Genomic DNA, 13,274 nt, shown 5'->3' on the forward strand with positions numbered 1-13,274 from the left:
GAGCAAAAACCCGCCAGCCCTGTTGAGCAAGGCACAGCTTGTGACCCGCCTCGGAACACATGACTGGTCCCCGGTGCTGAGCAAGGCACAGCTTGTGACCCACCTCGGAGCACATGACTGGTCCCCGGTGCTGAGCAAGGCACAGCTTGTGACCCGCCTCGGAACACATGACTGGTCCCCGGTGCTGAGCAAGGCACAGCTTGTGACCCGCCTCGGAGCACATGACTGGTCCCCGGTGTTGAGCAAGGCACAGCTTGTGACCCGCCTCGGAGCACATGACTGGTCCCCGGGCACAACTGCAAACCACCGACCAGCAATGCGAACCACCGCCACCCGCCACACAGACACCGAAGCTTACCGACAGACGCACTCTCGGACTGGAAGCAGCAACGTGCATCACAGGGGATCAGCGAGTACGACCCTGAGTCGAGGGACCCGCGCACAGCAGCGCGCCGCCCGCGGGGAGCCGGCGCCGACGCTCGGCCCGAGCGGCCGCCACTCACCGTTGTCCGAGTCGCGGCGCCGGCGTCGCTCCGCCTCCGGACTGCGCGCCATCACCGACTGCCGCTTGGACGGCATGGGCAGCTGCTTGGGCCGGCTCTGCATGGCGGCGATGGCCTGCTGCACTGCCTCCTGCCGCACCTCTGCCGCGCCACACCGCACCGCCGTCAGTGCCGCGCCCGGCCTCAGTGTGTTATGGACGGCGGCGGCTCGTCTCATTGCATCATCCCGTCATCAGCGCTTCCATCGTATCAGCGCAATTACGCTGGCATATTATCACCCACGCCAGCACCAGCTCAGAAAAGATACCGTCATCATAGGCGCTGACAACGTGGCTGATAGAACAGTGAAGGCTGCTGTCAACCACAATGTCAATGTCAACAACACGAATGGTATCACCGTCAACACCGAAACAACAACATGCACCATCAACACCATCACGGGCAACAACACGGCTTCCTCCCTCTGCACGTGACCGGAACTATTTAGAATCACAAATCACCGCCGCCACCACGCGTCGAGCATCACCAATAGCGGCCAGCACCAGCGCCGATCGGTGCGGGCGCCGGCAGCCAGCGTAGCCCGCTGTGACGCAGCGCGCCGCCGCTCCGGGCGTCTGCACCGGCCGCGGCGCCGACGGGGTCGCCCGACCGGGCCGGGCCGCGCCGGCGGCTGACGGAGCCCGGCCCGGGCGGCGGCGGCTGCCGGCGCGCCACCGCCCACCACCGGCGCGCGCCTCACCTGAGTGGTAGCGAGATTCATTCCTTGTGACGCGACGCTGCGCGCGCCGGCGGGCCCGGCTGCTGGGACTGGCGGCGCCCTCACCTGCGGCACGGGGCGGCGGTCAGCCGGGCGGCAGCGACGGCGGCGGCGGCGGCCCACTGCGGCCGCCCGCGCGCAGCCCTGCAGCCGGCAGCTGCTCCATACCATGCAATGCGTGCAAAAGTCAATGTCACCGCATTCCGGGCGCAGCATGAGATCAGGCGCTGCCGTCAGCGGGCAGGGTTCAGGCGGGCGCCGGCGGCGGCGCGGCTACACATGTCACACCGGGTGGCGGGATTATTTATCGGCGCATGCGACTGTTTGGATTATTGGCGTCGTCGCGCCATGATGGAGTTCGGGCTCGACGGAGATTGCTGAGGACGGACTCACACCCGGATCTCGCACTACACGGACGCCCTTAAGCCTTCACCCCTCAATCACTGACGCCCTGGCTTCACGTAACGTCGGACCACCGACTCCGCGGAGGTCGGCAAGGGAGGGGGCACGACCACACCACCCGTCACGAGACGCAGGCGAGTACGGACTGGCCGCCGGTCGGCCAGAGCAGCGGCCGGCACATCGGGAAAGCGGGACACTGGTGCCGGACAAAATCGGAGATGAGGCGCGCGACGACGACGTGGGGACGCGCCCGCGGCCGTCGGAAGCGAGCCGTGGGAGGCGCGCGCCAGCCGTGAGAGCGGCCGGTCGGAGCCGGCGCGGCGCCGACGGGCCCGCCGCACTGCGGCCGCCACGCAACCCGCTCCGAACCGAGGGCAAAAACATGCAGCGCACTGCAGCCGTGCAGAGCAGCTACGGCGCGGCGGCTCCCGACCCGCCGGCCAAAAACCGAACCACTAGCACGAACTGGCGACAAACGGCGCAACCAAACAACCGGCACAATGGCGAGCGCCACCGCAAACAAAACCAGACGACGCGCCGGCGGAACCGAAACAGAGGCGGCAGGCACAACAATGGGGCCCGGGCGCCGCCGGCGGCACTGCGAGCGCGTGCGGCGGCCGCGTTACCACCGGCGGCGCCCGCTGGCGCCGTGACGATGACGCCGAGCGAGCGGTGAAAGCCGCGCCGGTGACACAGCCGTGCATCAGCAGGAGGCACCGGCGGCCAGCGGGCCGGGCGTGCGGGCGGGCGGGCGGCGGGCGGCGGGCAGGCGGGCGGGCGAGCGGGCGACAGGCTGCAGCCCCAGCTGCGCCGCGCCGAGCCGACACGGACACACGGACGACAGACACAGGCACACGCCGCCGCCCACCTGATGACGACTTGTGCTGGCGGCTCTGGCGCGGCAGCGGCACCGGCGGACTCTCTGTCGGGAGGCGCCACACGGCTCGGTTAGGCGGCGCCGGCCGCAGCCGACGGGGCCAGCAGTCACAGCGCGCGGCACACCCTGACCCTCCCCTCCCCGCCGCCGACCGCAACAGGCTGGGTTGCCAGCCCACCAGCGGACGAGCGTGAGTCGTCGACCGGCGACGCCGTGCTCACATACGGGCCCGCTCACCTTCACAGCGCGGGGCGTCGACCGACAGCACCGTGCTCACTCACGGGTCCGCTCCACTTCACACGAACTCGCGTCACCGCCGCTAACCACGCGCGGCCCTTGCCGCCACGAATAACAACAATCGTTAAGTATACAAAACAATCAAAACAAACACCATCATAATGACAATAAGTTACGTTTTTCCGCCGCATATAGCTGCCTTTGTCACAGCACTGCAAACTCCCACGCCGGTCGCTGCGAAACCGCTCAGTTAAATTTTGGCAAAAGGCGAGACTCAAATCGCTCAGGTCTAATGACCAAAATTTCAATGAAGCGGCGACCCCGCCACTGCGCCCTCTGCAAGTCTGGTGTCCAGCGACGGAACGGGTGACTGGTGCGAGTCGCGAGCAACACCACCAGCAAGCTGTTCGGCCGGCGACCCAGCCGCTGTTATCGGTGCGCGAGCGCCGCCGCCGCCCGCGGCCGCCGCTGACCTGCGGCCGCTGGGCCCAGCCCGGGGTGGCGGGCGGCGGCGGGCGGCGGCGGCCGGGGACGTGGGAGTGTCCGTCGGGGCCGAGGTCGAGCCGGTGTCGACACGACGGCCGACGGCCGCCGGCCGCGCCGAGTGGCGACGGCCCGGCCGCCGCCTCACCCGCGCTCGCAGCGCGGCCCGCCGGTTAACGAGCGCAGGCCAGAGACTGGCACCCGGACGAGGTGGAGCTCGGCTGATCCCGGCACGTGACAATGGCCCTGCCCTGACGGCGCGTGCCGTGGGCGTGAGCGCGCGGCCGCCGCTGCCAGTGCGTGCGGCGGTGCGTGAGTGACGTCACGTGCGCGCTCGCGTCGCCCATTTGTCCGGACGCGCACCACGCTTCAGGTACGATGTCATTCACACAATGATAACGTGGGAGTATTACCAGGGTCAACGCACAACGTGAGCGGCTGGCCGCAGACAGATACGGCCTTCTGTTCGGTGAACGATCCATCAAAGAGGACTCGGGGGACAGCTCACGGTCATATTCGACGGAGCACGATCAGCGGAGTAACCGTCAGCGAGCTCCAGTGCGCACTGCACATCCTCGCTCAGCGCTAGAGCGCTTGATTCGCAATCGCGAGGGTGTGTGTTCGAATCCGACTACCGCCGCCTTTCTGTGCCATCCGCGACGATCCGCATGAGATCTTACGCCTCCGGTGGCCTAGGCGACCGAATGCCGCGTCAAATAAACATCACCATGGCCCAACACACCGAACGTGGTCACACCAGCATTCCTGTTAACTCTCGTTCAGCAAGGTCCGGCGCTTAGTCAGGCAGCTCGCTCAGCGTCCGCCAATCGCAGCCGGCGGGGTCACGGGTCAATGCCATTTGCAGCGCGCCGTTCATACGCTGCAGCCCAACTCTGATTGCCGACAGCGAAGCGTCGAACCATTTCGCTGTGATAGCTCGGAACTAATGCGTGATTGACTTCAATCGGTACCGTGATTGATGAAAATCTGATTTGCGACTGATAGCAGACCGCCGTTTGCGTGATAACTCCGTCACGCGGCATCGCCCGTCAAATGCGGCCAAAATTGATCGCGTTCAGTCCCGGGGTGGCCCGTCTGCCGCCGCCGCGGCCCGCACGGACCGCGCGTCTCCATCGTCTGCAGCGCGAGGATCTGCCGCCGCCGGCGCCCGCCACATGAGGGGGGCCAGCCCGGCGGGCGGACGGAAGCCGGCAGGCGCGGCCGCGGCGTCAGCGGCGCTGCTGACGTCACATGACGTCACGGCGCGGCCGTTCAACCCGCCGCGCCGCCGCCGCGCTGAGCGCCTTTGTTTACGCGGCGCGCACATCGCACCCGTGATCGGGGGTGAAGAGGGGAGGGAGGGGGAGGGGGGGGGGGCACAGCGGGGCGGCGACGGTCCACTCCCGAGGACGGTCACTGGGCCAGGGGGAGCGTGGGAGGGAGGAGAGGGGCCGGCTCCACCGTCGCCTGCGTGACAGCGCCCCAAACCCGATTTGTCGCGCGCGCGGGGCGCAGGAAAAATGATGGGAGCTGCTTTGCACCACCTACTGCTGCGATCCTCCCGGCGGTTGCAGAAAAGCTTGCCGGCGGAGGTGGAACTGGCTTAGCCGGGCGTCGTCTCCCCGCCCGATTGCGCCGGCTCAACAACACCACCTATCACCAAGGCCATCCATCAGACCGCGCCGGTCCGTGTGCCCCTGGAGCCGGCGTCGCGAACAGACCGGCGACGCGCACGCGGCGCGCCGCCAACGCCGACAAGAAGCGGGCGCGTCAATCATCCCGCGCGTCGCGCGCTGCAGACCCGGCGCTAGGGACACTGGCCACACGCGCGCGCCGACTCACGACACAGAGCGGCGGGGCGGCGGCCGCGGTACGCGCCACACACGCCGCCGGGCGGGTGTCCCGCGCAGCGCGCGGCGAGCAGGGGCGTGGTCTGGGCCCCGCTGAAACGGCACCAGACCAGGAGGCCGACAAACATCAGCGCACAGTGGGCGATTAATACGCATCGCACGCGGTCAACCCATACTTCACGGCAACGTCGGTCTCAAAGTGCACGCCCGTGGCTCCCTGACGCTGATGCTCCGGTCGTTCCTGTGGTTACGAGGGGGGGGGGGGGCGGGGGGCGAGGCCACCAGGGCCGCCATTTGCACGCGGCAGTGGTTGTAGTTCGCTGCCGTCCCTGCTCAGCTGGAGAACAGTGAGTTTGCCTACCCGACTGGCCGGGCAGGTACGGCGCCAGCAGCTTGCTCCGCTTCTTCTCGTAGCCCTTCTGTGTGATGTCGCCTGAAACAAAACAGACCGCGTCACCCAACGGCACGCCGGCCATTACCTGGGCAGCACCTCGCTGGCATGTGGCGGCTGCTCGCTTTTTTCGGACTGCGTTGCTGGAAACCAAAGATGAATGCATCCGACAATAACCAACGGTAGTTTTACCTTGTACTGTTACGTCGTTATTTCCAGTCGAAATCCTGACCCAGAATGTGCTCGGTAACTCTGTTCCAAAGTCAATTTTGTTTAGATGACCTGGACGAGTTGATCATTTAAACCATCAGCGGTGTGGCATGTCTGTTTGATGGGTCATGACGAATACTTTGAGGAGTTCATCAAACATGGAATCTTGAGGGGAGGCAGTGGAGTTCTGAACATCCCGCCTGGAACCAGACAATGAACCAAAAACCAACCTCATAAGGACCAAGCATGTTCACCATCTCCGAAAAGCCTGCTCCCTCCATTCTTACATCGCGTGAATTCGCAGGCAAATACTATTACTACGAGCGGAGCAAAACGCGGCGTGAAAAACCGATTACATAACGATTCACAAAGATAGCTTCCAACATCTCACGGACAAAGAAAGAGATACCTTACTGCACCTCGCGAACAAAGATAGCTTTCTGCACATCACGGACAAAGAGCACACCGGCCACATGCCTCTCGGAAGAACAAAGTGAACTCTCGACCACGCGCCGTTCAGCGCCCACAGGATGTCTCCAATCGCCCGAGAGAGGGGGGGGGGCGAGGGGAGAGGCCCCGGGTAGTGGATGGGCAGACCTCCAACCAAATGTTGAGCGGCCTCAGAGACGGTGACGCATCTCTAACCGCACGCCTCCGTGCTGATGCGCATGCACGTCACGCGCCACACTGCGCACCGCCGCGGCGTTCACGAGAACCGTCCAATCTGCGCGCCTCCGCCCGCTCCGCGCGCCACCGGCCGATCCTCCTGCGCTCGCGCTGCCCATGTTTCGGCGGCGGCGCGCGCGCAGCGGCCCGACCGCTGGTGTTTCCATGTCGGCCCGTCACGCCTCACATTTCCAGCCGGAGACAGATAGCCGGCGCGGAGCGGCCCGCCTGGCAGCGGCGGCGATCCGTCTCCCGTCCACCAAACACCATCCATCGCGGCCGAGATTAGGCGGCGGCGGCGCTCCCGCGGCCAGGGCCGGGTCGGGTCGGGTCAGGTCAGGTCAGGTCAGGTCAGGTTAGGTCGGGCCGGGTCAGGTCAGGTCGGGTCAGGCCGGGCCGGAGGGGCGCGGCGGCCCAGGTGAGCGGCGTCGCCGCCTGGACACGTGGGCACCGCGCGGCCCCGCCGGTCCCCCAGTCGCGGCGACCGGCGCTTGTGTAACACACCGCCGGCCGCCGCCCGTTTGGAAACCCGCCGCCGTCGGCGACGTCAGCGAGTCTGGACGCCGGCACCAGGCACCACCTGCAGCGCCGTGATCAGCGGCCCGAACGACAGTGGACACCGGCGCAGCTCTGGCCTCGGGCACTGCGGCAGGTCGCCCTGAACACCCGCCCGCCCTGCGACCGACGGCCAACAGCGGGCCGGGCCACGGTGCCGACCTCGCCGCGGCGCCGGCCTCGTCAGCGGCGTTCCAGCCGGTCGCCGCACGTGTCCTGGCTGCCGAGCGGATCCGCATGCTACCCTCCCCAGCGGCAACGTCCGCCCCCCCCCCCCCCCTCCCGTCAGGCCGGCGGGGCTGTAAGGGCCTGCGGTGCGTCTCGTCCGCCCCAATCAGGGCCAGTTAGCGCTGGGCGCTGTGGCGCACCCTCAGCGAGCCGAGCTCGGACGCCCGGCCCGCCGACAGCCCGCGTCGTGCGACTGAGAGGCCGGGTCTCGGCGGCGTTCCCGGGGCGTGGCCGAACACCGACCGCAGCGGCCGCAGCGGGCGCCGGCCCGGTCGTACCGGCCGCTTGCCTCTCGTCCACTCACGGGGCGGGTTCAGCAAGGGCGGCCGCGGCAGCGGGAGGCGAGGGGGGGGGGGGGGCGCCCGGCGGTCGAATGCGCCAGGTCAGTACTGGAGCGGGTAGGCAAGCCCGCGCCGCGGGCGGCACCAGCGGCGGCGAGGAACGACCAGCGGCGGACGCGGAGACGGGCCGGGCGCCGTGCGTCGGCAGGCGGGCAGTCACCGCCGCCAAATATTTACGGCCGGGCGGAGGGTGTGGGCCGGCGCGGCAGACGAAGGCCGCCCCGCCAGCTGCCGCCGCACGCGAACACAACACAAACAGCGGCCGCCGCTCCCTCGCTCAGCTGAGCCGGTGCTCCCCGCGGCGGCGGCTCCAGGCGGGCGCGGCGCGCACGCCGGGCTCGCGAACGGACGGGCCGCACGCACACACGCCAGCACGCAGCCAAGCTCTGCAATCACGACCTTCCCCAGTACCGAACGACCGCAGCGCGACAGCTTGCACAATATCCAGACGCGCGCCACCGAACTTTGCATGCGTCGTCACCAGAAGCGCCGCGACCGCACGCAGGGTGAAAGGAGCTGCGGTCACACTCTGGCGCTATCTGTGAAATCTGATCTTGGCACCGGAGGTGCGCGTGCGGCCGCCAGTGGGTCAGTAACGCACCGCAGGGACACCCGTTCTGATGTGCGCCAGCTGCGCGCCGGCCGGGCAGCCATGTCAACGAGCTCCGGTTCATCCCAGCTGATGACCGCTTTCTCCTTCGCGGCGTTTTGCTTACCGGGTGTGATACTGATCACGCTTGGTCGATCCGTCATGCTGAGCTGACCTGAATCAGCTGGTTTGATGCCGTGTCGGATAACCCCGCGGTACAGTGACACGGGCTACGAGATAACCGGCCGGCCGGACCCGCGCGCTTACAGCTGTACATGCCCCGGAGCGCTTGACGATAAGGTCCATCGCTGGCGATCATAGCCAGCGACCAGCATAATCCGCAGTCCAACACGATCTGCAAAGCCCGCCGACCAAGTACGGACCCACCCACGTGCTGCCACACAGCCCGGTAAACAGGACTCCTCCGACCACTGACAGCACGAACACCGCTCAGCGCCACTGCAGCTCTGCAAACAAGGACTACCCCGGCTCGGCGCTGCCGCCCGCTCCGCGCGCCCAGCTCCTCGAGCGGACCGGCTGACCGTGCCGTCGCTGCGGCCACCCCGCCGCTGCGCCAGCCGTGCCGGCTCGTGAGGCGCGGCGCGGCGCGGCGCGGCGGCGTGCCGGCACGGCGGCAGATCACCCGAGACCGGCCGGCGACGCTGCCAACCAGGCCACGCGGCCGCGTCAATTAACGCGCCAGCCGATGCGGCGGCCATTTGGACGGCGTCCGGCCGTCAGCGGCCGCCGGTCCGCCGGCCCGCCTCCCCAGCCCGGCCAGTCGAGCTCCCCGGCCGCCAGCCACCCAGGGGCGTCAGCCCCCTCCGCACGCATCCGCGCCGACTCGGCGGCCGGCGGTGAGCGCGACCCGGCGCGGACGCGTCCCGAACCTGAGCCGATCTCCCTGCCGACGGACACAGGGGACGTCCTCTGTCAGACGGCGGCGGGCGCGCCTCCTCCGTGACCCCGTCCCGCTGTGCGCGCAGTCAGCAGCGGCGGACGTCGGCCAACGATGGACCGTCGGCGGGAGGGTGGCGAGCACCGAGCGGTGGCGACGCACACAGGTGGGGGGGGGGGGGGGGGGGAGGGGGGGGGAGAAGGCACAGCGCACCCACGGTTGTACACAACATCAGCGCGAGCGGCGAGGGGGAACGATGATTTAGCCCTCGGAACAACGCGACAGCTCGTCCATGTGGCGACCACGTGCTGGACCCACCGGAAGCGGGCAGCGGGCGCGAAGGTCGGCCACAGGCCTGGTATGCACGGCAGCGCTGCACGCCTCTGAACACAACACGTTCTCAGCGAAGCAGCACCGCCTGGGGCCCGGGCATTGTCACGGCCTCGCGGAATTTCAGGGACGGCGGCAACGGCTGGGGGCGAGAGCGTGCCGTCCCTCAGTGCAGGCGCCACAACCCGGGCAGCGGCGCCGCATGAGCCGTCGGCCCCAGCCGGGTCCCGATGCCTTCAGCTCTTGTTTCGCCCGCGCGCCGCCCGCGCGCGGCGTCCGCTCACAGCGAGCCGCCGCGGCCTTATCGCCTCCGTCCGGCTGCCGGCGGCGGCGGCCGCGGGGCACCGACCTGACATCGCGGCGGCGCGCGCGCCGCGGCCTCCTAGGGTGGCGTCTCCGGTGCCGGCGGGTCTGTGGCCGCCCCCCCACCCCCGCGCTGACCGTCTGCGGCAACTGCGCGACTATCTCTCAGACTCAAGCGACGTCATCGCCTTCGCGTAACGTTATCCCAGGAGCTCCCAGAATCACCAGCCTGAAGTCACCGCCGTCTAACACAATCCATCCGTCTTTGAAGCAGCCTCATCGCCGGGAGTCGTCGCCGACCGCGTCTCCCGACCGGCTCGCCGCATACCTGACGACCATACCGACCATTGCTCGATAGCTCGCGGGGAGCAGCGTGGCCGGTATAAATCACAGTGATCAGTTCAAGGCTCCGGACAGCGATGAGGTACCCACATGTCCTTAACGGGCGCACAATGCGCATTATCTACGCAGCCATCGTCCGCTTTGGCGCGTGCCTGATCGGTGTCCTCGGCAGGGCGGCGCCCCGGGTCAGGGGAGAGGACAGCGAGCGGCCAGGCGCGGGGGGGGGGGGGCACCGCACGCGCCACCTGGCCGAACTCTCCCCCGGCGCGACAGGTGCCTCGAACCGCCTCCCGCCCTCCCCCGCGGGCGCGGCCGACCTCTCCATAGGCACGGCACGTGGCTCGAACCGCCTCCCGCCCTCCCCCACGGGTGCGCAGATCTCTCCACGGGTGCGACACGTGCCTGAGCCTCCCACCCCCTCCACCACGGACGGGAGCGGCGCTGAGCGAGGAGCACCGACACGTCCTGAACGCCTCCCACCCCCTCCACCACCCCCAGGAGCGGCGCTGAGCGAGGAGCGCCGACACGTGCCTGACCGCCTTCCACCCCCTCCACCACGGGCCGGGAGCGGCGCTGAGCGAGGAGAACCGACACGTGCCTGACCGCCACCCCCCCCCTCCACTACCGGCCAGCAGCGGCGCTGAACGAGGAGCGCCAACACGTGCCTGACCGCCTCCCACCCCCTCCACTACGGGCCTGGAGCGGCGCTGAGCGAGGAGCACCGACACGTGCCTGACCGCCACCCACCCCCTCCACTACGGGCCAGCAGCGGCGCTGAACGAGGAGCGCCGACACGTGCCCTGTCCCCAGGAGGGACCGTCAGCAGCGACCCTGAGCGGGGCATGCGTCACCCCGACCGACAAACTTTCCTCCCCCGACGCCTCGCGGCCTGCTCATCCGACTCAGAAACGGGTTCTGCCTATTCGGCGGGCGTCTCCTTCCTCCCGCTTTCACTGATCCGGCGGCGCATGACCGCAGCGGGTCCGGCGCGGACGACCGATGCGGCAGCCGGTGACGGCGTCGCCGGTCAGCAGGTCGCAGCCCGCGCCGAGCCCGAAGCGGGCGGCGGGTCAGCGGGGTGGCCCGCTCCACCGGCACGGCGCTCCGTGGCCTGGCTGGCGGCGGCGGCGGCGGCGGCGGCAGCAGTGGTGGCGCGGTAACCATTCCCCGGTGCCTCAGACCAGGCCTGATCACGTCACCCACGGCGGCCGCCAGCCGGAGCTCCGCGGGGCCGCAGAGGGACAGGACCGGCACCGGCCGAGACCAGCCGGTGTCGCTGGTGACGGCCGACGAGCGAACTTCAACGCCACCCGCCTGCTCATCGCCATGGACTGGCTTCCCGTCGACCGACGGTCACTTCGCTCCTGAGAACGCCGCCGTCCGGATGGCGAGTTTTGCAACGGTCTGAGCCCGGAGGCCGCCTCACACACTATCACGCGCTCGAGGTCGGTGAGCAAGCCGCAGTCTGTGAGAACGACAATGGGTCACCCGAGGCGAGGCGCCCTGCAAGACGAAAGGGGGTCGATCGGTCGGTCCCGTTCGTTTCCGCGGCGCAGGCGGCGCAATCCACGACGCCCAAGCACAGGTCAACATCCCAGGGTTCTCAAACACTTCAAGAATCCTTTCAAAGTTTCATTCCCACATCGGCCGTCAAAACATTTTGCGTTGGACTGGCACCAGCGGAGTCAGCCGCTGCACGGCGTCGACGCTAACGGAGGCCGGTCAACATTGATCGTCGGCCGATAAAAATACACGACCCGCCCCCCGTCATTATCATAAGGTGCGGCCGAGGCGACGGGGGGCTCCGCAACCAGCTGCTACGAGTCAGCCGAAGCTACTGTCTCCAGCACCCGGGGCGGACGAGGCTCTGATACCAGCTGGTCCGGTGCTGTTGTGATCTGATGCTCCGTCCCCTGCTGGTCTTACACCCGAAGCACTGTTCTCATGTGCCATGTTATGGCATTGGGGCTTTATGGCGCATCAGCTGCTGAGGCTATATGGCGTCGCCCTGCCTCTCACCCCTGGCAGGAAGGGCCGGCACCCGCGGGGAATCGAACCCCGTGCCTCTGGTTCCCAGACGCGCGAAGGTTAACGCAGACGCGTTAACCACACTACCGGCGCCCCAAGAACCTTGTTCCTTGCTCTTCTGAATTAATCGATGCCCTGGTCCAGCTGGCCCCAGTGCTGTCCTGAATCTCTGGCCCCCGTCCCCAGCTGTCCCCGCGTTTGCCTGGGTCTCATGCTCCGTTCCCAGCACGCTTCATCCTCCGCTCACTCGATCGAACCGCCGTCCCCGTCCGCGGCGGTCTCTACGCTCGGCGCGCACCCCTAGCGGCCCACTTGGAACAAACAGCCCGTGGCAACGCACAGCTGCTGCGGCCGCCTCCCTCCCGTCTACCCATCGGTCGGGGAGGCCCGCCACCTGGTTACCCACCGGGCCGTCCCCTGACGACGCACATGTGAGCGGGCCCTGACCACCGGCGACGGCGGGGGAGGCGAGGGAGGAGGCGGCGGCTCCGGCGCCTTCCGGTGTCGCCACCCGATCGCGGCCAGGCGCCGGCGCGGCGGCAAAAACGCCGCGTCGAACGCCGCCGACCGTAAAAAGGAGTGGCGCGGAGCCGGCGCGGCTGGTTGGACCGCCCCGGGGCACGCCCTGCCCAGCTCGACCAGGTCATGACGAGCCGTCCCCCCCCCCCCCGTCCCACTGGGCGCAGACATGAGCCCACGGGACAGCGAGCCAATGGAGAGCAGGCACTTTCCTTCCGACCGCACTCATTATGTCCGGCTCACGTGCGGATTAGAGCCGGCTTTGAGGGGCGACAGTCCAGCTCCATAGAAAGCCACTCGTCCAAGGGCAGCCGCCAGCCGGCCGCCCGCCACTTAATGCGAGTCGGACGTATCAAGTGTCTCGGCGTCTTTTAAATCCCCACAAGGCGGGTGGACGAAGAGAGGAAGGGGAGACGAGGGAGAGGACGAGAGCGCGCGGGAGAGCACGGCGGGCGACGGGAGCCAACGCAGGAACGCCGGGACGGCGGCCAGAACAGACGGCATGTCCAGCTGACCCATGCCCCACCCTCACCGCAGGGCTAGAGCGCCGACAGCCAGCGACGGAGCCGGGTGCCGCCACCCGGCGCGCGGACCCACCTGAGCCGTCCTCCAGCTGCGCCAACCACTGGTTCAGCTCCCTCCAGGTCGATCACCTGGGCCGTGCGCAGGCCGGCGCTCATGACCGCGGCACGGCGTCAGCCGCGCATCGTCCGCGTGCGCCTCTCTCACACACGCACTCACAGACACACACGCCGGCAGTCGGCG

The 13,274-nt window shown here is 68.4% G+C and overlaps 1 protein-coding gene across 1 annotated transcript in view; it reads right to left on the bottom strand.

The window, feature by feature from the left end:
• Positions 1-534: 534 nt before the first annotated feature.
• The window catches only part of LOC119090043 (disco-interacting protein 2 homolog B), a gene marked incomplete at its 3' end in the record, with an annotated part of 13,933 nt that continues 1,193 nt past the window's right edge, over positions 535-13,274 (bottom strand). Inside the window, exons 2-6 of the mRNA XM_037212838.1 lie at positions 13,107-13,147; positions 5,471-5,542; positions 2,531-2,584; positions 1,243-1,326; positions 535-644 (exon numbers count right to left, since the gene is read on the bottom strand). Coding sequence (XP_037068733.1) covers positions 535-644; positions 1,243-1,326; positions 2,531-2,584; positions 5,471-5,542; positions 13,107-13,147 — 361 coding nt within the window. The remainder of the gene's footprint in view (positions 645-1,242; positions 1,327-2,530; positions 2,585-5,470; positions 5,543-13,106; positions 13,148-13,274) is intronic.

Source organism: Pollicipes pollicipes, unplaced genomic scaffold, assembly GCF_011947565.3.
Source record: "Pollicipes pollicipes isolate AB1234 unplaced genomic scaffold, Ppol_2.1 Scaffold_3087;HRSCAF=3621_pilon_pilon_pilon, whole genome shotgun sequence".
Lineage (NCBI taxonomy): Eukaryota > Metazoa > Arthropoda > Thecostraca > Pollicipedomorpha > Pollicipedidae > Pollicipes > Pollicipes pollicipes.